General features: G+C 44.6%; 1 protein-coding gene across 1 annotated transcript; it reads left to right on the top strand.

Moving 5' to 3' along the window:
* Positions 1 to 1,001: 1,001 nt before the first annotated feature.
* usp31 (ubiquitin specific peptidase 31) lies at positions 1,002 to 19,628 on the top strand. The gene is given in 18 exon segments (XM_034538927.1): positions 1,002 to 2,156; positions 2,294 to 2,428; positions 2,761 to 2,855; positions 2,947 to 3,039; positions 3,484 to 3,619; positions 3,899 to 4,046; positions 4,151 to 4,331; positions 4,494 to 4,605; positions 4,767 to 4,861; positions 5,551 to 5,584; positions 5,586 to 5,629; positions 7,266 to 7,395; positions 8,011 to 8,130; positions 8,415 to 8,640; positions 8,753 to 8,911; positions 9,175 to 9,327; positions 10,055 to 11,421; positions 19,553 to 19,628. Coding segments are annotated over 18 exon segments (3,777 nt in total). The 5' UTR covers positions 1,002 to 1,631; the 3' UTR covers positions 19,577 to 19,628.
* The last annotated feature ends 7,604 nt before the right edge of the window (positions 19,629 to 27,232 follow it).

Raw genomic sequence — 27,232 nt, 5'->3', positions numbered from 1 at the left:
GGCATCATTAAATCATTGTGATCTTTGTGGGTGTATTTCCTCTTCTCGACTGTCTTTATCCATCTTCTCCGCCTACACAATAATAGGAAAACATATTCAGTTCAGAAAGATGATTCATACCGATTAAAATACTTTGACAAGTGCGATAGCCACCAACTCAGTGTTTCCGCTGTAACGCGTGGCAACCTGAGGAGTAACTTTTTGATCTGCCGAATGTTTTAATCGGATGTGTTGGGTAAAGACATGAACAAAGAAATACTGGACTTAAATATATATACTTACTGCACACATGGTGTCTGCCAATGACAACAGAGACGTCACAGTACTTTGCTAGCTGCCTCGCCTCCTTTTGGGGCATCCCAAGTTGTTGAGGCCCTCTTAGAAGCGTCACTTATTGGAAAACAAGTAGTCTGTACAATAACCCAGCTCTCGGATGATAATTAGGAGTGGTTATTAAATCAACTTGGTCATAAAGGCTTCCTCTGTGAAATGTGCAGGCCACCTCTAAAACAAACACATTTTGGACTCTTAGTTGACCATCTCAACATCTGGTTTATTGGCCAACTAAATCTGCAGCTGAAAATAAGAAGATATATCTGAGTCTATCAACACAGAGAGTAGTTTAAAGCAACATATGTTGCCTGTCTTAGCTCACCATTAAATGTTTTGTAGCTTTAATGGCAATTAATGATTTGAGATTAATTGAGATATCTGATTAGGGTGATAAGGCTTTGAAAATGTTCTTCCATAAAGTAATGCAGCTGTGAAAAAGAGAAGCAAATACACATTTGTTTATTCATCGGTATGTTCAATTATTGACCATTAAAATGTCAGGCTAGGTCTACACATATAAACGTTTAAAAACGATAAAACAAAAGAGTGCATTTGGCTACACTACTGCCAGGCTGCTGCTCCCCCTCCAGTCCACCAGGCGGCGGTCACGTGGCTGTCCGCCAGCTCACCAGCTGCCAAAACAAACACGAACAAGAAGAAGACGAAGAAGAAGTGAAAACCATTCTGTTGTTAGCTTCGCCCGAACGTGCCTCTAAATATGTGACCAATGGGAGCGTAACCACATTCCGGACACACTTTCCACCCCCAACCATCATTCCCTGCATACCATGGCGGACTACCAGCTTCCGGTGAACGTGGACACCTCGGCCGAGCCGAGACGGTTGCTGTTTCTGCTGCTCTTGTTGTTATTGTAGCGCGCGCCAGCGTTAGCTTAGCGGCTAGCTCCGCTGCCTTCGCCTTCAGCGGAACCGATGTTGATGCATCGCCGTCGGGCAAGTTGCATAAACAACAGACCGCAGCGATGTGTGTGTTACGCTTCTTAAGTAATTAGCTAATTGGGCTGTTTTTATTGGCGAGGTTGTAGTGCACGAAATGCTCACTTTATCTGACAAGTGAAACTAGTTTGCATGCTTCAGAAGAAGACTCCTCAACTAACATGACATCGCTCAGGTCCGCTAACACACCTGACGTTGCCTGCAGTCATTGCTGACTGCTGCGTTGTGAGATGGAGCCGCAGAAAGCAGCCGTGGAGATGGCTCCTCTTCCTCTTCTTCTTCTTCTCCACAGCAGCAGCAGCACATCTGTCTTGAGTTGTAAACGCCAGTGAAACCGGAGCCATGTCTTGCAAAGCCGCGATCAAGGACAAGAAGTCCAGCTTCAGCAAGAAGCTGTTCCGGCGCGGCTCCGTGCGCTCCGTGGGCAGCTTCATGAGCAGGTTCCTCCGGACGCTGACGGCGTTGTCCCACTTCGGCTCTGAAGTGCAAGCGGAAGATGAGAAAGACGATGGAGGCTTTTCCACTTTTAAGCCCGGAAGCAAAGACGTGCCCATGGACGATGGGGACCTCGCGGGTTTCCTGTCGGGGGACCGGATCCCCGGAGTGTCGGGTCTCAAGAACCACGGGAACACCTGCTTCATGAACGCGGTGCTGCAGTGTCTCAGCAACACGGAGCTCTTCGCCGAGTACCTGGTCCTGGAGCACTACAAAGGCGAGGAGTTGGAGGAGGGCAGACCGAAGATGAACGGCGTGCATCTGCAGAAGAAGGGTCCTCTGTCCAAAGGAGAGGTCACAGAGCAGCTGTCGGGACTCATGCGGGCTCTGTGGACCTTTGAGTATACCCCGCAGCATAGCAGGGATTTTAAGGTAACTCACAACACTGGTACATAAGTTACGCGTATTCATAAAATGCACTTCATGACCAACATATTGAAGTTCACTCCAGTGCTGAGATGTTGACATTGCCTGCCTTGTGACCCTTGGGCCGTGCTTGTTTGTTGCAGAATGCCGTGTCGAAAAATGCCACCCAGTTTAAAGGGAACGCTCAGCACGACGCTCAGGAGTTTCTGCTGTGGCTGCTGGACAGAGTCCACGAGGACCTCAACACTGTCAACCCCAACATCAGGCCTGCTATAAAGGTGCGGGGTCGTTCTGGGCATCGGTTGTTTTTATTGAGGGGCATGGATTTGCATGTGGCACACTTTCTCCTTATTGCTCAGCCATGCAATCCTTTTATATCTGGAAAGCAACAAAACAATAGACTTGTTTTGTGTCACTGTTATAACTCAGGCGTTTATATTATTCTGGTCACTCGGTGCATCTTTACAAATGAGCTGCATTCACATTCTTGCTCATCTCGACTTGCCTGGTCTTGTTTTTCCTCTTTTAGTCTCTGGAGTGGAACCTGATAGGCTGGCTTTATTTATGACTTATAAATCTGACCAGTAAAACCTGTTTTGTGTTTGTTCAGCCCCCCATTGAAGAGGACGATCAAAGCTTAGAGGGGCCATCTCCCCCCCTTTCTGCCGGGTCCTTTGTCCAAGAATTATTTCAGGCTCAGTACAGGTACACGTTATATCAAATAAAACGTCCATGCTTTTTTAGTTTTACCAGTATGGCCACATTGTATTAAGGGAATACATTTGTTTTCCAACAGGTCTTCTCTCACTTGCCCACATTGCCAAAAGCAAAGCAATACGTTTGATCCCTTCCTCTGCATCTCCCTACCGATCCCACTGCCACACACACGGTGAGTTACTCTCTTGAGCACCAGGTAAACAGGGCATTGCATGTTGACTAAATATTACTGCTTAATAAGCTCAATAAGTTCAAAAATCTTTTCATGAAAGGTTTGTTTGTCTACCATCTAAGCAAGCGAGAGATTTATTGAAGTTCTTCAAAGGTTTGACACCATTTGAGTTTACGAGAACTTGAGTCAAATATCAGTATGTGTTACAGGAGATGGAATGCAACCTGGTGTGTGTGGGGGGGGGCTTAGGGTGCAGGAGGAGTTATACCGTTTTAACCAAAACAACAGGAATGTCGTCAGTTCAGGAAAACAATGTCTCTCACATCTTTCCACTGAAATACATGTGAACCACGTCTTTAAAGCGGGGGCAGCTTTGCTTGCATAGCAAAGTACGCGAGAAGAGTGTGTTTTTTTTAATTTATTTGCATGACCTGTTTTTGCCAGGCCCCTGTACGTGACGGTGGTTTACCAGGGGAAGTACTCTCACTGTATGAGGATTGGAGTTGCTGCTCCCCTCAACAGCACCGTCTATCGCCTCAGAGATGCCGTGTCACGTGAGACCAAGATCCCAATGGACCAGGTACTGTTCCTGTCTCCCATCGGCTCAGGGTCTCACACCGAGGCTCTGTTGCAGTCTCAATGTCAGCTCACTGTTCCTGACGCCAGTTCTATCTCTGAGCAGTTGTTTGTCATGAACCCACCATTTTTAATAAGATATTTTTTAAGACTGTTGTCCTTCGGGGTGCTCACGTCGATTCAAGCTGGCGGCATGAAAATGCCACAAGAGTAAATGTTATCTTTGCAGTATTAAAAGAAACTGGACAACATTTTTTAAATGTACTCTTTTCTTCTCTTTCAGTTTGTGCTGACTGAAATGTACTATGACGGTTTCCATCGCTCATTTTGCGATGATGATGATGATCTTGAGATCATTCAGGAGAGTGATTCTATATTCGCCTTTGAGACCCCGGAGACCTTCAAACTGGATAATATACGCACAAAAAGAGGTAAATCGTACTTCAGATTTTTGCCAATCGTCAGATTATTTTTTCTTTCCCGCATTACATTTATTGAGGGGGAATCTATCAAGACCGGTTTGTCTCTTTCACAGGAAGTCTTCTGGCAAACCTGAATCATAACAACTTAAAATATGGGACAGAAATCAGCCGGACTTCATCTTTCATGCAAGGGGCCACGACACCTTTAACTGCATCGCCCAATAAGAACCTGGGACCAGAGAAGATTATCCTTCTGGTGTGTAACAGGGCCTGCTCCGGCCACCAAGGAAAGAGGTACGGCAATCTCAATATTATATGTCATGCGATACATGAAGATGGGGGGGATCATTATAACACAATATCCACTTCTGAAAAATGGAAGTAATGGGCTATTGGTGTCGTTCAAAGCTTCGCGGTGAAATAAGAGCTCATGGAGCACACGCTGTTGTTTTAAAGGTTCGGCCTGCCGTTTGTACTGTACATGGAGCGCACTGTGACCTGGGATGCTCTGCAGAAAGAGATCCTGGAGAAAATGCGTCACCTTCTGAGGCCGGGGGTCTACATCCAGGTAAGAGGAGGAACCAGATGCTTTTCTGTACAGTAAATAAACTGATTTGGACATTACTGTGAAAGGCTGAGTTAGAGAAATGATGAATGGGCACTCCTGTTGTTCTTCTGGTTACACTTTGTTGATAAGCTCGACGTACTAACAATGGTGTCCCTGCATAGGTTGGACCTTTCAGTCTCAGGGTGGTTGGCGTCGTCGGCATCACCTACCTCCTTCCCCAAGATGAGCGGCCGCTGTGCCACCCGACCGTGGAAAGGTCAGTTCTGCTGTTTAATACAACATCCAAATGTCATATGTCTTTTTTACACACACACACACACACACACACACACACACACACACACCTCCTTGAATCTCAACCTATTGACATAATAATGCCTTGAAGAGCAATTTGTGTTGAAAAGGTTGAAAAACAGCCAGTAAAATGTTGAATGTGCATGTCTATATTGAATCAAACATTTGGAAGATATGTTTCCATCTCGACCCTGACCTCTTTCAAGCAAACACTGTACACTTGCACAACACGGTAAAGACAGGCGTCGCCGTCGGTAACGGGGTGACGTCGGAATGACATCCATCTCGTTAATCTTCTCTTTGAACACATCAGTTATTTTCTTCTGTTGCTTTGGTGACATGCCCAGACATGATTTTGACTGCTTGTAAAAAATAAAAAATAAAAAGCCAGTTCAGCACGTTTTGGCTTATTACAGTTCGCAACAACAAAAAGTTACACCATTGTTGCTCAATAGAGGTGCAAAAGTCAAAGTTGATTTTGGCATCACTAAGTCTGATACAGAGGTTCTTACATGGAAAGCTCTCTCTGTGTATGTATATGTTGTCTGTTTTACACACAATTCCATAACTGCAGAGATATATATATATTACATTTAAATGTATATCTGCTCTTTGAGAGTAACTGAATGGCCTCATTTGTTTCCACCACAGAGCGTTCAAGTCCTGTGGACAGGGGGGGGCCGCCACACGTGAAGATCGTGGTCGAGTGGGACAAAGAGACCAAGGACTAGTGAGTGAAGAAGATTACTTATTGATACGTTTATTTTTTTTATCTCCGGAATAAAATGGAGGCCCCGGTGTTGACATTTGTTGGCTGTGATCTTCATTGGAAACCACACGCACCAGATCCCATCAACGCACGGTGTTCATTTGGATAACTTGCTTTGGAGACGTAACATTGAAGATTTACTGTAATTCCATTGAAGGCCTCAATGGGTAGGCTCACAAGATTGTCTGTGTCAGCAGTTATGTAAGATGATGGCATCAGTTTTAATGTAAAATAATATTAAATAGGTCTGAATCGTGCAGCGGTGTGTGTGTGTGTGTGTGTGTGTGAGTCACAGTCCCGACAGGGATGAGACGTTAATTAACAAAACAGAGTCAAGACTAAATTAGTGACCTGCAAGGGAATTACTTAATGTTGATCCTTAATCTGTCAATCAGGTCATCAAATCCTGTTTCTCAACACATTGTGACTTCTCGTCGAAGGAAATAATTTGTCACATTCGCAAAAGATTAGCATGCCAACCCATCGCTGCGCCTTCACGTTAGGACATCCGTTTAAGGTGAGGCAAAAAGAACAACGGCATTTGAACCGGGACAATCGTTTGCCGTGTTCCCCGTGTTGGTGGCCTCCGTGTTCCCATGGTGGTTGCACACAGCACACAGGATATACAAGTAGTCATCAGAGGTTTCTTCCCACGCCGCAAGGTAACCAATGAGAACCAATAAGTCTCTGTTTATTTTGGGTTTGATAAGTACACAGTAGCTACAATCATTACGAAGGATCTTTTTAGCTGCTTGACTAATTGTTTTGGGTGGCAGCCAGCTCTTTTCTTACATTTAAGATAAACTTAAGTCAAACCTATAAAAAGGAAAATACAATGGAATCTCTTAAACACGCCGAGTGGGGCGGGACCTCGTTTTAAAATGTTTCAATGTTGGTGCAAACACGATATCGGAGCTTCAGGACCAATAAAAACAATGTTTGTGGAGCCGAGTGTTTACAATGCATGCCATGTAACCGCCTTTTATATGCCTTTGTTGCATGTCATATCCCTACCCTTTTTAAAAACAGGAAATATATGATCAAAGAACAATTAAACAAGCGACTCGCTGCTATTCACATTATTTGCTTAATCTAGCGGTAAATGGTCTTACTTTGAAACACTTGTGGTTTCAAACCACAAGTAAACACCAGAGCTTGAAGTTCCGCCCACACAATCGACAACATGTCCGCTCTTATTTCCTCACTCGGGCTAATTACTTCATGTGGTTAACACGCATACACAGCCGTTGCTCGTCTAATGGAAGTCACATCTTGATCACAAGTCCTGTTTGGCACGAGCAACAGTCTTTGGCAACATGTGGAGGAAAATCCCCGCAAGAAATTGAATTAATACTCAAACCTGCACTGGTCTGTGAAGCTGTACAATGCTGCTGCAAGAGCCACTACTTTGAGAAACACTTCAAGTACCGATTTATCATATGTGATTCAAGCCGGTTAATATTCTATCAAAGGACCATCTGGAGTACTGTGTCAAACGTCTTGAAATATGTAATATCTCTACCGATAAGCAGCTGGACCAAAACCTCACGGCTGACTTTGCTGTTGCATGAACGAGCTGTGCTTCGTGTTCCCACAGTCTGTTTGGACACACGGAGGAGGAGTACATCCCCGATGCCGAGAGTGTGTATCTGCACAGGGAGCAGCATCACCAGCCGCAGGCCTGCACCCTCGCTCAGTGCTTCCAGCTCTACACGAAGGAGGAGCAGGTAACGCATGGACGGCACCGATTACTGCAGTCAGTAGTTTGACATTAGACAATACATCTTGAATTGATCAGTGGGAAGTGTGTTTTCAAGTGCAGCCTCACATTAGTCTCCTCCTCATTCCTCTGCTGACATTCAAAAAGCCTTTCCCTCCGTGGTTTTACTGTGTGTTTGACTTCTAATGCCATGTTTTGGAGAACACTGAGCGCAGGCCTTCACATACTCTGTGGTCTGACTTGCCTGCGAACGCTCTCGAGGAGAAAAGAGGGAAATGAGAGGGAAAACTCAGGGCCTTGAGGCCTGTTTTATAAGCAGTGTGGTCGCCGCTCGTCCCTGACGGCTGCTGTGTGTGTGTGTGTGTGTGTGTGTGTGTGTGTGTGTGTGTGTGTGTGTGTGTGTGTGTGTGTGTGTGTGTGTGTGTGTGTGTGTGTGTGTGTGTGTGTGTGTGTGTGTGTGTGTGTGTGTGTGTGTGTGTGTGTGTGTGTGTGTGTGTGTGTGTGTGTGTGTGTGTGTGTGTGTGTGTGTGTGTGTGTGTGTGTGTGTGTGTGTGTGTGTGTGTGTGTGTGTGTGTGTGTGTGTGTGTGTGTGTGTGTGTGTGTGTGTGTGTGTGTGTTTCAGCTGGCCCCAGACGATGCCTGGCGCTGTCCCCACTGCAAGCAGCTGCAGCAGGGCCGCATCAAGCTCAGCCTGTGGACGCTGCCGGACGTGCTCATACTGCATCTCAAGAGGTTCAGACAGGTATTTTAGCTCGACCAAACACTGTTCACAGAAATGTGGAAGTGCACCTACTGTCTGTGTATCGAGAACAAAGGTTTGACATGCAACAGAGGCCCTAAGGCCGGAATCAAACCTGGGACGTGGAATCGTAACGATTGTAGCTACTGTGTACTTTTCATCAAACGGCAAATAAACGACGACTTCCTGGTTCTGCCTGAAAACGGATGACACATCACCCTGAAACAAGTAGGTAGGCTGCAGCTGATCCCCAAATCCGGAAGTGTTCATCCTGGCCTCTGTTTCAGGAGGGGGACCGGAGGGTGAAGATGCAGAACATGGTGAGGTTCCCGCTGATGGGCATGGACATGGCACCTCATGTGGTTAAGAGAAGCCAGAGCAGCTGGAGTTTACCCTCCCATTGGTCCCCTTGGAGACGGCCGTACGGCCTGGGAAGAAACCCCGACGACTACCTGTATGACCTGTATGCTGTGTGCAACCACCACGGGAACATGCACGGCGGCCACTACACGGGTAACCCTACGAACGATCGCACCGGTCCAAATGTCGTGTGAGAATAAGACCGGATAGTTCTGTGTTCCTCATCCATTTGAACCCGTTCCTCCCTTTTGCTTTCCACTCGCAGCCTACTGTAAGAACTCCATCGATGGTCAGTGGTACTGCTTTGATGACAGCGAGGTTTCACCGGTGGCCGACGATGACGTGTGCCAGCAGACGGCCTACATCTTGTTCTACCAGCGGAGGACCGTTATCCCCTCCTGGTCGGCCAACAGCTCGGTCGCTGGTCAGTATTTGTCTCCTACCTTCTGCCAAATATCTCCTGTATTTCAAATTTGAGTCGCATTGCGTGTAGTTTTATTACAATATCTGCATATACATAGCCCAACGGTACACTACAGTACCATTGTGACAGAAGATTAGGTTTGAATTAATGTTGCCATTGTGATTTCAATGTGCATGTACCTATCACGCATCTCAGACTTTATGGGAAATCACCATGTTATTTGATACCGTGCCTCTGAGGCTTTAAAACCGTCTGCTTCGCAGGTTCGACCAGTTCCTCCCTGTGTGACCACTGGATCAACAGGCTGCCCGGCAGCCGGCCTGCCAGCTTGGCCTCTGGAGCCTCATCCAGACGCACCTCTCTGGCATCACTGGCTGAGTCGGTGGAGTTTCCGGTGGAGCGTAGCGAAGATGACGGTGAGACGCTGTCGACGGGAGTCAGATTGATTTCTTTGTGTTTTTTGCTTTTGTTGAAGCACAAAGGTCAGAGTTAGCTTGTGACTTTGATCTTTGGAAAAGCAAAAACCAACCATCCACCAGATGAGACTGGACCTTTTTTTTTAAACTCAGCATACCAAAACCAATATAAAAAACGACACTTGGCAAACCATGAGTTATGGAGTTATAGACTAAAACGGCTTCAAAGAGACATTGTTGCTTCTTTACTTTTTTTAGAACAAGCCTTTGTACAAAATGCAACTCTCCTTCCACTGATAATGTTTCTGTTGGAATCAAAAAATACCACCACGGTTTCCCAGAGATGTTTATAGTCAGGAACTCTCCCACCTTGACCTCATTCCATTATTAATTTTTAAAAAGGGAGGCCAGGCCAAACTATTTCACTACAACTTTCACATATATAACCATGGAGCTGTACAACAATTTATTTTTTGAAAACTTCTCTTAATCTTAATGTCTAAAAATGTATTTCCTACATCAGTAGTTAATAAACTTATAATTTATTGCTCGTAGTCATTGTGGCGGTAAGATTTCAGCTGACCGAGAAGACACCTGAGAACTTTAGATATCAAACAAAAGTGATACCATATTAAATCCAGGTGAGCAAACTGTACTCTTGTTGTAAAAGTATTAATTGAGGGTTTCTAACTACATTTATTTTTGAAATGTTTCTTTTGATTTGTAGGAGGATTCTCGGTCCGCCCCTTTGTGAGGAGCATTCAGCCTCAGAGCTCGTCCTCCAGGTCGTCCATCGCCAGCCCGTTAGCCTTCAGCGATGGTGGGATAAAGCCCTCTTGGTCTCTCTCCGCCAAGCTGCACATGAGATCCAACTCGCCCTCTCGCTTCTCCCTCGACTCTCGAGGTTCCCCTCCTCTGGAGCGGATCGGAGAGGCCTGCGACGACAAAGTCTCCACGTCCTGTTTCGGCAGCTACAGTCGACACGAGCGCTACTTTGGCAGCAGGACTCCCCTGTCCATGATGGAGAGCAACTTCAGTGACCAGGACAACAACACCAGGTTCCTGGACATGATGTACTGCAGGGCTCCCACTCCAGTGGAGAAGAAGAGCACCAAAAACGAGCCAACTGAAAACAACAACCAGACGACGGCTATCGACCAAAACATTCTCCCCGTCCAAGCGACTCCCTCCAAAGAACAGAAACGCAAGAGCAGCCTCGGAGGATTCACCCTGAAGGCAGAAAGCTCGGGCCCTTCGAAGAGTTCCAGTAAAGTGGAGCAAGAGAAAAGCTCAAAAAAACGCTTGTGCTCCACCCATAAGACCTGCGCTGCCGAGACGTCTTCCAGTACGCCTGTGAAAGGCAAAAAGGCGAGCAATACTAAAGAGAAGAGTGTAAATGCCAAGAAAAGCACCTCTACGCCCTGTGGAACTCCCTCCAGAACCAAGGAGGCCCCTCAACCTGTAGTGGTGACGCCACAACGTAAGCCATTCGTCCGCCCCACGCCTCAGTCCTCAGCTTCGCTATCGCCGACCGCACAGAAGAACGCCGGCGTCCCCGAGAAAAGCTCGGCGAGTAGTCGGAAGAGGCTGGTGGAGAGGAGCTGCAGCCGAGATTCTATGCACACGAGCCCCCTGGTCGACGGCCTCCGAGGCAGCTCGGTGGCCCGCTCCTCCCCGTCTAAGAGCGGGGAGAGCGGGCGGCCCGAGAGGAGGTCCGTGAGGAGCTCCAGCAGCAGCTCCTCGGTCACCAGCCTGCGCTCGCCCAGCGTGTCCAACAGAGACCTGCAGCGCGGCAGCAAGTCTGAGGAAAAAGGGTTGTCCTTCTTCAAGAGCGCCCTCCGACAAAGGGAAAGCCGCCGGTCGGCTGACTTGGGGAAAAGCACCCTGCTCGGCAAAAAAGCCTCAGAGAGGACGTGCAAGCAGAACGGACAAGCCAAGGACGGCGGCGCCGACCCGGCAAAGACCGGAGATGCCGCGTCGCCCTCGCCGACCTCCACGGAGTCGAAGCCCGGGACAAAAGAGTCTTCCAAGCCCGCCAGCTCTCTCAGTCGCACTCTATTAAACGTCGGCAAGTCCAAGTCTTCCACTTCCGAAGTAAGTCTCAAGTCTCCCTCTAACGGGAAGAAGCCTCTCGAAAGGGCGGCGTCTTCCCGAAAGCTGTCGGCGAGCATGCAATCTCCTGCGCGCACAACAAAGAGGCCTCAATGAAACCCGTCCTTACGTTGACCGTACATAATGCAGCTATTTTCTTTGTGCCTAAGTTTCATTGTATTTGTAACCAGACGCATTTTACGAACGCTCCGCTTTTGGCATCAGGTGGCTCGGAGGTTTGAACATTGGCAGCCAGCTTTGAGTATTAGTTTAAAAAAAAAAAAAAAGGAGAGTACCGTGCATCATCTGCCCAAACGGTTTCTTGGCATGCGGCCAGTTCTTAAACAGTTTTTTTTTTTAAAGGTGCGTGTTACCAATTTCCACCTCCCTTTTTTTTTTTTTTTTTTTGAGCAGTCGGTCTGGATTGGAGCGAAACAGTCGCTCGATGGCGTCGGGCGTTGAGGGATCATGAGCAATGCCGTACGCGTTCAGCTGCGCATCACGACCCGTTTTAATTGTGTGTACTCGAGGCTCACATGACAGCTGACACAGTATTCCCTGTTGGAATCTTGAAATCCAATTATGTTTCCTTCAGACAAGAGGCTTGTTACGGCTTTGAAAAGCGGCAAACATTAGGTTTAGTCTGCTCGCCAGAGATATCCTGCTGACGGAACCAGATTTCTTTTCTTTTTCTTATTTTTTTTTTTAAAGCAGCAGCTGGTGCATTTAAAGACGTTAACGGGCCGAGAGGCGTTGACTCCGTGTGCACCGACTGTGCGCCGTTTGCCTTTCTGCAGATTGAGAAGGTAACGAGCTGGATGTCGATGCTGAAACCTCTCTGATGTTCTATAAGCATTTAAAACTCAACTTTAGAGAACACACACACACACAAAAGAGTTTCATTCCCAAACAACAGTTGACTATTAATGAGTTAAACCCGCGATCCTTTTATTCAAACTCTTTTGCTCCATGCGTTGGTTAATGGGTAGTTTGTCTGATGCTGAGGAGGAAATGTCATAAGCGGACTATATTCATGTAATTGTACGTTTCATTTCCAAGATTAATAGCGAAAAGACATGTAGTGTATCACTCCTGATTATTGACATCAGAATATGAATACAGAGGTGACGACGGGCCCTCGACCACAAATATTTGAGAATTCGAAGACGGCATTGAGACGGATTTTTCCAATATTTTAAAACTTTATTTTTGTTTGATAATAGAACTTCTTTTGATAGAAATGTATTTTTTAGATGCTTATTGAAGTTAACTACTTTTTTCTCAAAGGGACGGTGTGTTTTTGGAATGAAAGTCAAAGTATATATATGTACAGGTATTGACCCATATACACACACACAGAGGATACAACTCATTTCTTTTTTCCATGAGCAAGATGACAATAATCTTAAGCGCCTTTCAAGACTACATGGAAACAAATAATTGCCTTTGGCAACATAGAAGTCGACTACTGTACGCATCACTGAGTAGGAATGTTGTATGGTTTGCACTTTGTGGAGTTTTATTTTACTCCGAACACACACACACACGACACAAATACAAGACACACACACAAGACCCACACACACACAAGACCCACAGACACACACACACACAAGACATATCGTGAAAGAAGGCTTCATTCATCTCAATGTTTCAGGGGTCCTTTTAACCCCCCCCCCCCCCCCCCCCCCGTTTCCCTCTTTACTAAACCTGGTGCTGCAACAGACCGAGTCTCCGCTGGCATTGATATTTCCTAAATGTGCGTATTTTCAGAGCTGTGACCACACACACACACACACACACACACTCCAGTGAGCCAGAAGCCGCTTTGCAGCAGTTCTCATAACCTGTGGAAGCTCATTGGAGAAGACAATGCCATTTTCATTTGCTTCGCCAAACTGAAACTAAATCCCATGAGCCATTTGATAGTCCCAGACCTCCATGTATTGTGTCTCTGAACATGTCTGCATGGGTTGTGTCCTTGGCAGGAGGCTTCCTGGTCTCCTTTTGAACAATCAGCATCATCATTGTACCGCTCATGCAATAGCAATAACCATACATTAGATACCAGCGCAGCGTATGTTTTTAATGAATGAATGAGTGTCGTGATGCCATTATAATCCAACCACTAGTAAGTACTTTAACGTTAGCATAATCCTCGTCTTCTAGATCTACAGTATTTCTCTAAACGGTTTCTCTGTAGCATCGACCAGGTTTACATTTGTTCTCAGATGGTTTCGGAGGAAGTAGCGCTCAGTTTAAACGTGCATGCATGTTGTTCAAGTGGCCTTAAGGCGCCTGGCTTTGAGTGGAGGCAGTTGTTTTGGGTCGGAGGTCAGAGTCGGAGACATTTCACAACATCTAGTGATGTCAGAATTAGCTGTCAGGCGACAGCTGTCTCCATCGTCTTGGTTACCAGTTGAACGCTACGAAAGAGATCTGATATTCTCATTTGTCACTCGAGTTGTTCATCTGAGCTCTTTTTGCCAGTTAAAGATGCTCTACGATGACACGTTCAACCCAAATTCTACTAATTACACTTCCTGTTAAACTGGGAGTATAGAAACACAGCAAATATAGCAGTATAATAAAGACTCACACACTCTGTGTGTTAACCAGCAGTGCGGTCCTCCGTCTCCCCGTCATTACCAGCGTAGCGGCTGTTAAGGACCCAGTTAAGGACCCTGCTAAGGACCCTGCTAAGGACCCAGTTAAGGACCCAGTTAAGGACCCAGTTAAGGACCCTGCTAAGGACCCTGCTAAGGACCCTGTTAAGGACCCTGCTAAGGACCCTGCTAAGGACCCAGTGGACGACATGCTGCTGTTTAAATGTGGCGCTCTTCCTGCAGCTGCTCTTTTTCTACTCCACATCATTATCTATCAGGAAGTTGCCCGCGGCACTTTGGATCAAAGCGGGGCGGCTTCATGTCGTTAAAGTCGCCGTGGCTCGTGTGCATTCGAAAGGCTTTATTTATCATGCCGTTATATCTACTCGTTTATTACATGTAGCGGAAAAACCCAGTGCATTAGGACTTTTGACATTTTCATGTCCTTTTTATCGCGCTTATGATATTTAAAAAGGGGTCCGACTCTTTGTGACGCTAATGATTGAATATTGTTTCTGTACAGAACTCTAAAGCTGAACTTAAATCTTAAAGCTCTTCGTCCATCCGTAACAATTGTGTGTACAGCCACCACATTGCCTACGTTACTCTTTTGTATTTGCGACTAGATGCGTCATTCAGGGCCGATCCATATGTCTTCTACAGTCTGTCGTAGAGCCGTTTATTAAAAATCCCCATTTGAATGTCAACGGTGCCACCGTGGTCCTGTTTTATGGCACAGGGACATAAAGTCTCATTTATCAATTAGACTCAAGAAGCTGAGGTTTGAATGACCAAAAAGTGCAACTTTTGAGATATACTCCCATGTAAATGAGCCCAATTAATCCAAATGCATAACCCGTTGAAACAAGATGTCAACAAAGTTTGCAAAATGTACAAGAAAAGCAATCGAACATCTTCACGGAATCAATTTTCCTCTCTGGCTGTCTTCACTGCAGTTCTTGTCTCTTTTTGTTGCGTTCGATGTACACGGTTGAGAGTGATTTTAAGGAATGCAGTAGTGCATGAAAACGCTAATGCATGTATTTCATTAACTATGCAAGAGTCAAAGTAGAAAGCAGGGCGCGGCCGGTGTGTCGCGTTGCTTAATTTGCACACCATTCCAATGTTTTAAGAAATTGTAAATTACAGAATATTTCATCTGTACAGTTAAAATGATTCAACCTAAAAACATATATATAATATATATTTAATGCCATCGTTTGTTTGAGCATTCTAACATGTAATGTTTAGCGTATATGTATATATATATTTAGTCTTTCTTTGTATTATTATTATTATTGTTAATTCTGCTGATCTGTACTCTCTGGGTGCTCCTACCAAGCTGGTGGGTTACTTACTTTGTTTTCTGTTTATGATTGTTGTTGTTGTTGATGTAGACCAGCAGGGATGTGATCATCTCTAAAGAGCCTCATTTATGAATGAATGAATGAATGAATGAATATATGTATGTATTGTGAAAAAGCCTCTATTAATTCAGTTTGTGAACCCCTGTTGAAATGTTCTCGGCTGCATCAAAGATGTGGCCGGTCGACTAAACGCAACTATATATATATATATATATATATATATATATATTTTATTTTTTTTAAAGTACTTTATTGATCCCCCCAAGGGAAATTTAGGATCCAAGTAGCTCCAAACAACACACAAACAAATATACACATACACACTTAAACTATTTAAAAAGATTGTCCAAAAAAATAAATAATTAAAACACACTATATATATATATATATATATATATATATATATATATATATATATATATATATATATATAATGTTTTATATTACACTCTATTACTTATGCCAAGTCAATCATTGCAATCATAATGTGATTTTTATTATTATTTATTCGAAACAACTTCCGAACGTGCTCTAAAAGCAGCAGCAGCACTATTTATTTTCTTAATCTCTGATGTCGCGATTCCTCTGGTTGTCAAAATGCTTTTAACGGGCATTAACTCGGATTAGAGAATCCTGCTGGTTGAGTTATCGTTGTGATGTTTTCTTTACACACAAGTTCCACTTTTTCGAGGTGGAACAATACTAAATGACGTGTTTTGTGTAATTTTACCACTGAATCAAATTTTGCAATAACCACTGAAACTGAACTACCAAAATCCTTCAGATACTGTTGTACTACAGCAATGCAGCTGTGTGTTGTCTTTAATATTATTAAAGGCCTCTTTTTCACATGTAAACAACAGAAACATGGAATACTGAAGCAAAACAAGCCGTAATGGCTTCATAGTCTGTGTCTCTGTGTGATGAACGAATGTCATGAGTCTCATTTTAATGTTTCCTAAGCTAACAAAGAACAATATAGTGCGGAGCTCATCTCCACTTTGACCTTTCAGTCTTTTACTTGGGTTTTTTATTTTTAATGCGTCATTCATGAAGCATTTTGTAAAATACAGTGCATTGCATTGAATGAGATTGTTTTCACTAATTAATGCTGTTTTACTGTATTTCTTGTAGTGATATTGAGGCCTCTCTTCTAGCATGTTCCTCTTCATTTCACGTCACTTCATTTAAAAAAAATGTTTTTCTATTTTTTTACAAGCGGAGCAAAGTTTCAGACATTCAGAAGTTCATTACAACGAGTCGACATCTTCCATGTTAATTTATTTCTCTTGTTATCATGTATGCACTTTTTTTTTTTTTTAATTTTCCCCCACCTTCAAAAGGACAAATGTGTATATACTTTGTTGGTTTACCCATGCAAGTACAAAAAATGAAAAAATCGGATTAAAAATGTTTAGTCTTGTTTTGCGTGTGTGTGTATTCATTCAGCCACTAGAGGGAGCTGTTCTCTAACCAATGCCTCCATACAACGGGCATCTCTTGGGTTTCTTATAGAGACTCTCTGATGCAGCAGAAACACACACAATATGTATAGTTGAATCAACATTGAAGTTGCTATTCCCCCAACTTGAGATTGATTGTTGCCAGAGAAGCCCATCATGAGTCTAGCCCCCCCCCCTCGAACAATGGGCTCTGTCCTCAGATCTGATGTCCACAGTCTGTCTCCATACAAGCGTTCGGCTGTCACATGGTGTGCTGTTCCAGCATGAAGGTGTTTGTATTTTTAATGTGCAAAGATCCCCCTTTCATCCTCCGCTCATCCCTCAAGGCCGTGCGATACATGAGCGCCTCTACATCTCTGGATTATTATTTCAAGCTCTTCTCCGAGGGCGTAGCGGCGCCTGATGCCGGCACGCCAGAGCTCAGTTTTACTCACAAATGGCCGTTTGTAGCAACCAGCTTGAGGACACTGATTCATCGACTGCTGCAGCCAGCAAATCTGTGTGAACTGTGACTTAAATGTTGTCAGCGGTGGCTAAAAAGCATCACATCCACAAATCACACATTTAACGGCAACCATCGCTGAAAAATGTCAACTTATTTCTTCTCAGAAGAATAATAGTTATGTATATGTCATCAGAAAAAAGAAACATATTGTGTCAAATCAAAATAATATACGTTGTACTCCAGATTAGTACAATAAGGCGTATTTTAGTTTCAGTATTTTCAAGCAAACATTATTGGTGTTAAATGGTGAAACCAATCGAGGTCATTGTGACCCCAAAATAACAAATAAAACTAGTTTTTTAAGGCAAAAGTAAAGAGTCATTAAAACTTGGAATTATGTAATAAAGCCAAATGTTTTCCACATTATTTTAGCAGACAAACAAGTGGGTTTGATAGTTGAGTTAATAACAGTAACTAGTCAGATACGTGTAGTATTTTCCCTACAACACTAACTCGAATACAAGTACCTCAGAATTGTACTGATATACTTATATACTTGAGTAAATGTACTTAGGTATTTTCCACAGCTGTGGTATTTTCCACAGCTGTTTATCAGAGATCAACTTCTGACCATTTATTTTGAGTAGTCTTGGATGAATTCCCACCAAAATGAGCTTTTAGGGGCCAGAGCCTCTAACCCAACCCCAACGTCTTCATTTCACATAGCAAAGCCACCGTTCAGTCTAACACAGGAACTCGTGTTGTAAATACATAACCAGATCATCTAGCACACATATTGAGAAGAGGCCAGCATGTTGAAGCGTCTGTCATCGTCTCCCCTCTCACCCGTCGGATTTCCAGTCAGCAGGTCGTCTCAGAGCAGCTGTAAAACCAAAGTTAGAAGTATTTTAGTCTCTCTCTCTCTCTCTGTTTCTGTAGCGGCATGTTGCTTTATGCCATAAAACAAGATGACAGTCAGCTCTTGGCTGAGATCCACCTCGTGAATCATTAGAAATATCCTGGTAAGCGGAGGATGCCATTAGCTCTCATTCTCCAGCGCTTTGCACCAGCGTCTGACTCCCCCCCCCCCCCCAGTACAGTGGAGTTACTTTAGCAATTCGCCCGTGGTTTTATCTCCTTTGTCCCCTCTTTTGACTCCACCCCGGAGAGTGCAGAAAAAGAAAATCAATAATAATTGATTTTAGAAAGGCAGGAAAAAGCAGTTGGAATTCAAGGGAAGAACCAGAGGAAGACAGAGACGGAGAGGTACTTTGCCGAGAGGTGCGGGAGCCGAGGCGTAATATGCATGTGCTAAAGGTCACCGGCATGAACCCGTGTGTAACAACAGATCATGAGAGTGCCGAGGCCTCACAGCGAGCTGAGGCTCCGACACGGGAGATGAGAACAATGGCCGCCGTGAGCCTTTTTTTTTTTTTTAACTGCAAGTCGTTTCCTTCCATTACGAAGACGGCGGGGTTGTGTTCAAATGCAGCCGAACCGTGCAGTTTATTCCACTTGAATTTCTTCAGGACTGTCTCCCAATTGTCGGTGATTAAGCTCATAAGGCGCTGTGAGATTTAGTTGTCGTTCATTGTGAAGCGGGGGGGGGAATAACGTCCCGATGCCCGCCGTACGAACCTGCTGCCCCACTATCAGCATCCTCTCCTCCTCCTCCTCCTCCTCCATGTAGCAGCCAATTAGTCGCCTGTTTCCTACAATCTGCTGCTGAGCTTCATTTCACATTCACATGCACACTGCCCCCCCCCCCCCCCCCCCCCCCCCCCCGCCGACCACTCAATCAACCTTCACGGGGGTAATGTTCAAAGCCGGACGAGACAGCAACGGACCTCCAGTACGGGGAGGGGAGGGGCTGTTTGATTCCTCCTGCGACGGGTCAGCGTGGCTGACAGCCGGGAGATTGATAGTTAAGATCTCTCCCAGGCGGAACCGTGTTGGACAACATGAGCAGTGATCCGGGGGCGCCAGCGGAGCGGGCTGGAGGTGGGGCAGCTGCAGATGTGGTGCATCCCCGTGTTAAGTGTGTGTGTGTGTGTGTGTGTGTGTGTGTGTTTTAGCCGAAGGCCGTGTCCACCCTGTCATCGGGACCGCTCAATGGTACTCGGCCATACCTTTGGAACCCATCTGTGGTTTCAGGACGAGTGAAATTTCCTCCTTTTGTTTCCGTGTTTTTCTTTATTGAATTTTTATTATTCCCAGCCGCCATTTCCTGCTCTTCTCTATCTCGTGTTTCAGACAAAGCAAACGCGCCGAGATTAGCGGGGAGAGAAATCGTCACTCTTCCTGATTTTGATCAGAGCACATCGGAACGGTGAGTTGATTTTAATATAGATGTGCACGCACGTGGACATCCAATCACGATGCGGTTATGGTGTTGCACAGATATGTCTCCTTTTTCTTATGAAAATAACACACCTATAAAAGATACTTTGTTCAGTATCACAATAGTGATTCCAGAAGTTTATTCGTGTAGTAGGGTCATGCTCCACTTTAGTGTGTGTGTGTGTGTGTGTGTGTCTGTAAACACATTTTTATAGTCTTCAGATGGTCATTGTCAAACTGGAGGTGCATCTGTTACAATAAATATTACGTTTTAAATCACAGTAACAATATATTCTCACAACGTGAGGATTATTTATTCATTCGCAACACATCAATATATGATAATATCTCCAAGGCTTCAGATGCAGCAGAATATAAAAAACATAACGGTGCAAATGTGTGGATCGCTGCAGCGATAGCAAGCGGTATGGATTACATATCCCATTATCGCGGTTATGGCTGTAGAGTCAGAATCGGACAGAATATGTTTGACCCCTTTGTTCAGCGCCCGCTCAGCACATTTGTGCCGACGGTGCCTTCAGTGTGCTTCCGGTTATTTTCCGATGACACGTGATTCTTGTGTGTTTGGCCACATTTCCAACATGGCTGATCCTTCAGCGAGCAGGTCCATACCCGAGTCCTTCATTTGCATACATGCGCAGTCCAATACGGAAAAAAAACTATAGCGGAAGATTATGTTTGTGCCATTGAGCGGTCCGTGTTTGTTTACCTTGCTGCCAGACAGTACACGGGTCTGAAACCGGATGCAAGATCCTGGTGAAGTAACGCAAACTGAAGAACACGAAGAAGAAGTGACCTTGTTGGTGAGACGCTCATTTTTTCTTGCAACAAAACATCCAGCGGGGAACTTTGCAGAACCTTTGGAACAAGACACTCTGATATGACAGACATTTGACCCCCTGTTTGATTTTTGATTACGAAGGAAGAGCCAAAACTGCCATGGAACGTACACCATCTTATCACGTATTAAATAGACATGCTATCATTTGCAAATCATTTCTCATTTTCCAACATGAGAATTCTTTTGTTTTGGTTTCCATTTTTTTTTTACACTGACCTATCGGTAAACGTATACATATATATTATTGGATGATAAGGCAATAGGTAAAGAAAGAAATCGCATGACCCTTGAGCTTTTCTGCAGGAACAAAAGGCTTGAAGGATCCACATTTTAAAGATGCGTCCGTGCTCATGAATCCTCTTTATCATGATTCATGGTTTCATGAGGACGGCAGCTAATACGCATATATAGCCAGATGCACCCATAATCTTTTTCCCCATTATTTATTTATGAATGAATGTTCTCCAACTGCAGGAATGTGTCCCTGGGCTTAGGGAAATGGCCTAATGTATTTGTTAAGCTTGGTCTGGGATTCTTTATTACCTGTCATATCTCTAAAAGTAACACTTTATCATGGGGTTTTATTCTCCCCCCCAGATACAGAGAACCCGAGTGGATGACAGTTGAGCCTGTGGAGCCATTGAGATCCACATTAAAGCTCCTGTTGTTATTCCCTGCAGTCGCTGCATTATACAAACAGAAATTAAAATGTGAAGATACTTGCAAGAGCAAGAATGTTTCCTTCAATCAAATCTCCCGCAAGATGTAAACCCACATGTTTACATCATAAACATAACGCGCTAACGGGGCTGCAACAATATTTGTGTCCACTTGGAGCGAAGTGACGTCCGACAGTGAGATGCACTTAAAGCTTCTTTACTTCCTGTTGTCACAATCCGACGACAGGAAGTGCCTCAAGGTACCGAGACCAGCGCAGTTGTGCTGTTGTGAAGTTTCCGTGCGTTCTTGAAACCTCTCAATGAAACCAAGTCACAGGGACCTGAACATTTCTAGCACTGACTGCCTCATTGCTCCCCCCCCCCCACTCCCCCTTCTATATACCATTTCCACCGGTTTTTACCACAGATTGTATATCAGCCATATCGCATATGAGCCACGCTTCCCAGTCACCTAATGGCCTCGGGTCATGTTCTTGACAAGTTTGAGAAAAAGCCATTGTCTCCGCTCCACTAATTAACAGTAAGAAGAGGGCCCTATCACATTCCCCAGACTCCCCCTTCCACCAATGAGAATAACAATGAGGGCGGCGGCGATGAATTATAGATCGTCCTAAACTCCGAAGAATCATACGAGCACTTTAGCACACGGAACATTCCGAGGACCATTTGGAGGCACGTTTTGTAAGCGCCTTCCAGCGCCCACAGAAACTAGGAGACTAATGAGTGCACTCGCAGCGCTGTAATGAGTCAGCCAAGCGTTGGCTTTAACCAGAGCAGCACCCTGTGTGTGTGTGTGTGTGTGTGTGTGTGTGTGTGTGTGTGTGTGTGTCAAGCTCTCTCCCGCAATTCCCACCGGTATCTGGCTGGCCTTCCAAAAACAGCCTCTCTCCAGGGATAAGCACCGACCCTTTGCTTTTTTAAATTTTGATATTTAAAATGCAAATCAAGAGACGGAATATCACCTTTTTCATCATGACGAGAAATTCTCGAGACTTGAGATGAAATCGCACGACTGAAACGATACACGCCTCTGTTTAAAAACAAACACGTTCAGAGTCTCAGTGGATGACATGAAACAGAATTTCAGATTCATTTTGTATTTATTCATTTATTTAGGATGTGGAAAATGTTCATCCCTGGTGATAAGTAATGCACTACATATGCCTGACCTCAATATAACAGCGTTTTAAAAAATCTTCTCTATAGAGCTGGAGTGTCATAAAGAGTTCATTTAGCTGAGATGAAGCCCCGAAGAGCTATTCCACATTCAGCTCCTCACAAAGAGAGAAATATCAGTCCATAATTATGATTTAAGGCAACCCCTTAATGAATAACATATCATAATGTGCCTTTAGTATGTGAATTTGAAAAACTCTTTGACAACTCGCGGGGCTCTCGGAACTCTTATTCCATGCATTTTTAATTGGTAGTGAAATGAAGGGGGAGAAGAAAATGAACGCCACAAAAAAAAAAAAGTCTTTACGTGCAATGCAGAGGCAATTTACAGCAATTTAGTGTGGCGGGAATCCAGCAGCCTCCTCGGGCGCCTCTTCTATTTTCATAGAAGATCCAGTGACGGTAATGAATCATAGTTAAGAGCATAGCGCTGTGTAAGCTCGCAGTTTATTAAACAGTCAGCAGCTCATTGCTTTTGATTCTTGGGAGCGTCGTTGTAATATATTGCAGTCCACCACATTGGCACTCCTCCTCCTCCTCCTCCTCCTCCTCCTCCTCCTCCTCCGACCGATCCCATCCTTCTCCGGCGCTCCTTCTTCCCCTTCCACGTTTATGACTCCATATTTCTTCAGCTCGGAGGAAAAAAACCCAACAACAACAACGGGCAAACAGACCTGAGGAGCCGTCCTCTGGAATGTGGAAGCGGTGACCTTGACTCCTGTGTTGGGTTTCTGTGGCTGAAGGGGGGAATGTAATCATTGCATTCCTTTGTCTGTGAAACGGGTTCACTCTGACATTCTGCTGAAGGACGAGGTATTATGGGAGGGAGTTATTATCTCTTACACAGAAGCAGAACCTTCTCAGCTTCCGATGATTGATGCTTATATTGATTGATGCTTAAAATCTCACATGACTTGACCGACGGTTGCAGCTACTGAGTTGTAGGCGTCAATAGAGAACATATTTATATGTTATCCATTGCACCTTATTAACTCTGCTTCCTCCCCGGAGTCGTTGTGACTTCACGTCTCAGAGGGTCCATTGGACCTGGAGGTGTCTGATGCCTGGTGAGTCGGCCTCCCGCGTTGGCCCTGCTGATGCGCCTCCTCTCTACCTCCTTCTGTTTCATGGATTGGAGTTCCATTCATACATTGTCATATTCATGTAATGTGTTTATGTAACTCTGTAACGCTGTTCATTCTGTACACATAACATCTATTGCATCTGTCCATCCGGGGAGAGGGATCCTCCTCTGTTGCTCTCCTGAAGGTTTCTTCCCTTTTTTCCCTGTGAAAGGTTATTTTTGGGGAGTTTTTCCTGATCCGATGTGAGGTCAAAGGTCAGGGATGTCGTATGTGTACAGATTGTAAAGCCCTCTGAGGCAAATTTGTAATTTGTGATATTGGGCTATACAAAATAAACTGAATTGAATTTCTTTAATACTTTCTTTTCCTGCAATTTTTCTTTTACTAACAGAAACCTACGACTTCACCCCGACATGTCAATCATGAAGAACATGTCACGATGTGTGGGGGCGGACCCAAACGCAGAAAACAGACCATAAAGCATGAACACACACACAGATACACACACACACACACGCACACACAGAAGAGATGTAATATATCAAACCTCTGCAGCAGTTCTCCCTTTGGGCTTGCTCTATAGTTCTGCAGACAAATATCACAACAACAACAAACAGTAGTCATATCCAAAAGAAGGGAAAGCCAGAAGCAGAATATTGAGAAGTCTGGAAGAAGACGACTGTGTATGAGCAGGCTATTGATGTTCATATCTGGAGGGCACCTAGCTGTCGGCAACTACCATGAACACCTTGGAAGATATTGATGGCTTAAGTTTTTAGACGTTGGCAATAGTTGGTTCTCCACAGAAGGAACACGATAAAAGCCATTATGGTAAAAAAACAAAAACATAGTTCATAAAAAAAACAAAAACATTACCTAAATCAATTTAGTCTAATGTTGATTGTCTTTTTCAATAAATGTAATCTGATTCAGCACCTTATAGCAGACTGCACAAATAATGTGATTCTCCATTGAGCCACGAAGCTGAAATTCGACTCTATTTTGGGAAAAAGTCATCTGCATTTTCTTCGAATCTCGATCGTTTAACCACTTTAAGGAGCAAACCAAAAATAAAATGAGTGGCCACAGATGCTCGAGACACGTAGAAACTATTACCTCTTGGCCTATCACGGCAAATGTTCTGGCGTCACATCTTGGAGGAAGCACTTTGCCTTTTCCATGTGCACTTGCGTTTGGTAACACATTCCTGATGAGGTTCTCAACACTGCATACCTATTTCTAAATGCTTGCATTGTTCACAGAGTGAGCAGAGGCTTCCTTCTGGAGGACCGTCCTCAAACTGTGTGGATTCTGGGCATGTGTGAAGTGGTTCAGAGGCATGTTGCTGCCACCAGCTGCCCGTCATCCATCCTTGAACGCGGTCCAGGACATAATGCCTCACAGTCTGCAGAGAGCCAACACACAGAGCTGCATGTTGAACAATGAGGTCCACGCATTACATAACACACCAGGTGCTCCTCCCTTCGGTTCGCTCAGCAGGAATTTTTACTCTGGAGATGTTCACAGCGGGGGATTGTGTAGCTTAGTCAGTCTGTGCTGGTCAAAGCTTTTCCTCTAATACAGGGGGGGGGGGGGGCTTTGATGCTGATACTGTACTGACTGGGAAGGAAAGTCTGCATTCAGGGCTTGCTTGTGGAGATATATATATATATATATATATATACAGTATATAGAGTATGTGTGCAGCTCTAAGGGCACATAAAACAGATAAATATGATACTTGCCTTTCTATTTTAGTCCGCATGTTTCAGTGCCGCCTGTCAAACGTTGAAACAGGGTTGAAAAGAAGACCATTCTCTCCTGGTAGCAGTCTGAATGAAATAACCAGCGAAATAGCATAAAGAATATGTGTCAATTTTTCTCTTAAAGGGCTAGTGTGTAGCGTTTAGGGAGGCCTATTGGCAAATGGAATACAATATTATATATATAAGTATGTTTTTCTTTGGGGTGTATTCACCAGAAAATAAGGATTGGTGTGTATTTGTTACCTAAGAAAGACCTGTTTGTATCCACTTAGGGAGCGGCTCCTCTCAATAAAATATAAAAATGAAATATTGTCACATCGGCACATGCTGTACTGCACGGGGCCTGTTACACTCGCATCCCATCACACACACACAGGGGCTGATAAGAAAGAGAAGGAGAACTCAGCCCCACCTGACATGCAATAAAAGCGGCTTTAATCAGTGTCATCCCGTCCTGAGACGCCTCTGCAGGTATTATCAAGCCCGCAGAATGCAGCGAGACAGTCGACCCCACAGCCTGCTGCGCTCAGCAGAGGGAAGTGTGAGCGCAATCTAAAAGCTGCTCCACTAACGCAGACAGAGCATCTCCAGAGAACCGGTTCCATGGGAGCAAATCATTTCCCACTTCAGCATATTGGCTTGTTGTGTAATTAATCTTAATTTCAGGAGGGCAGGAGGTGGTTCGGAGATTGGGCTGCTGTCAGGTTGGACCTGCGGTCTTTTAATAAAGAAGAAAAGAGGGAAGTGAACACAATCGGTCGTCGTCAAGGAATGATTTACGGTGTCTTTTGGGGATCTTGATGAATGTAAAAGTGGAAACGAGTTAGTTTAAGATATTATGCTTGCTGAGTATTCTGATGGGCTGTACCTTCCATAGGCAATGATTATGAACCCCTATTTAGTCTTTTTTTGTCTAGTTTATAGCGTCATAAATCACTACTGGTTTTTTATGGTATGGGTTGGTGAGAACTATATTTGAATCAGAGGTGTAAACTCACTTCTTTATGATTAGCAGACAGATGCTTTTTATAATATAAAGTCATGGAGGTCAGTGTGTGCTGAGACCCACACGACCCCGCGCGGTAACACGATATCCGTTAGCCGGGGAGCCGAATAGATGAATGTAGCGTGACATATGCTTTCCTGCCCGGGGGGGGAGGAGGAGGGGGGGGCGGAAGTCAAACTGGTGTTTTGTGTTTAATTGCGGCAATTCATTTATTTCAATCTGCCGAAGAAAAAAAAAAACACAATGTGCTGCAGGATCTACCGTCAGGTGTTTTAATGACCCCCAGCTTCAGCGGAGCAAAAGGATGCTAATAAGGACGACATGCACTGAAATCACTGAACACTTTTCACACATTAGGAACGACTGCAGGGAGCTGAATTTGAATTGGGAATCGGCTCATCCGTCTCCGCGTTAGGCCACGTGCTCCCGCTCCCGAAATAATGAATGTATTTTTTTTTTTTTTTTTTTGATATTACTAAGATTATCCGGCTGATCCTTTCACAAGACGGCAGCTGGTTATTCTCTAACTCCTCGTTCTCAGGCTCAAGCTGGAAATCCCCCACGACACGTTTGAAATATCAAGCAGTTCAACACTCGGGGCGTAATTGTGCATATTTGCATTGACGAGGCAGGCTCTTTATTTCTCTTGGATATGATATGCAGGATATGTCGTGTGGGGGATATTAACTTCTCACCTCGCTCCATCTCTTCCTGCCTCTCCTCCTGTCCTCCCTCTGCCGTCTCTCCCTCCTCCTTTTCGTCTCTCATCTGCAGTTTCCTGGCTGATCTGACGCCATCTTTAAAGTCTCAGTGGTTTCCTCAGCAGCTCCGGATGAACTGATCCCAACACCTTGCTGCTGTGCAGAGGACAGGTGAGCGTGGGAGATACCCACAGTTTTACCCACACACTTTAAAATACGATACCTCAACACCGGAGAAAAAGGCTCACTAAATAATAGAAAATACAATTTTTCAGGTTTAGATGAGTCAACCTTTTTTTTTGTTTCTGTAACAGCAA

The sequence above is a fragment of the Cyclopterus lumpus genome, chromosome 8 (assembly GCF_009769545.1).
Source record: "Cyclopterus lumpus isolate fCycLum1 chromosome 8, fCycLum1.pri, whole genome shotgun sequence".
Classification (NCBI taxonomy): domain Eukaryota; kingdom Metazoa; phylum Chordata; class Actinopteri; order Perciformes; family Cyclopteridae; genus Cyclopterus; species Cyclopterus lumpus.
Note: the sequence above shows the minus strand (reverse complement) of the source record. Positions and strands in the feature narration are given on the sequence as shown.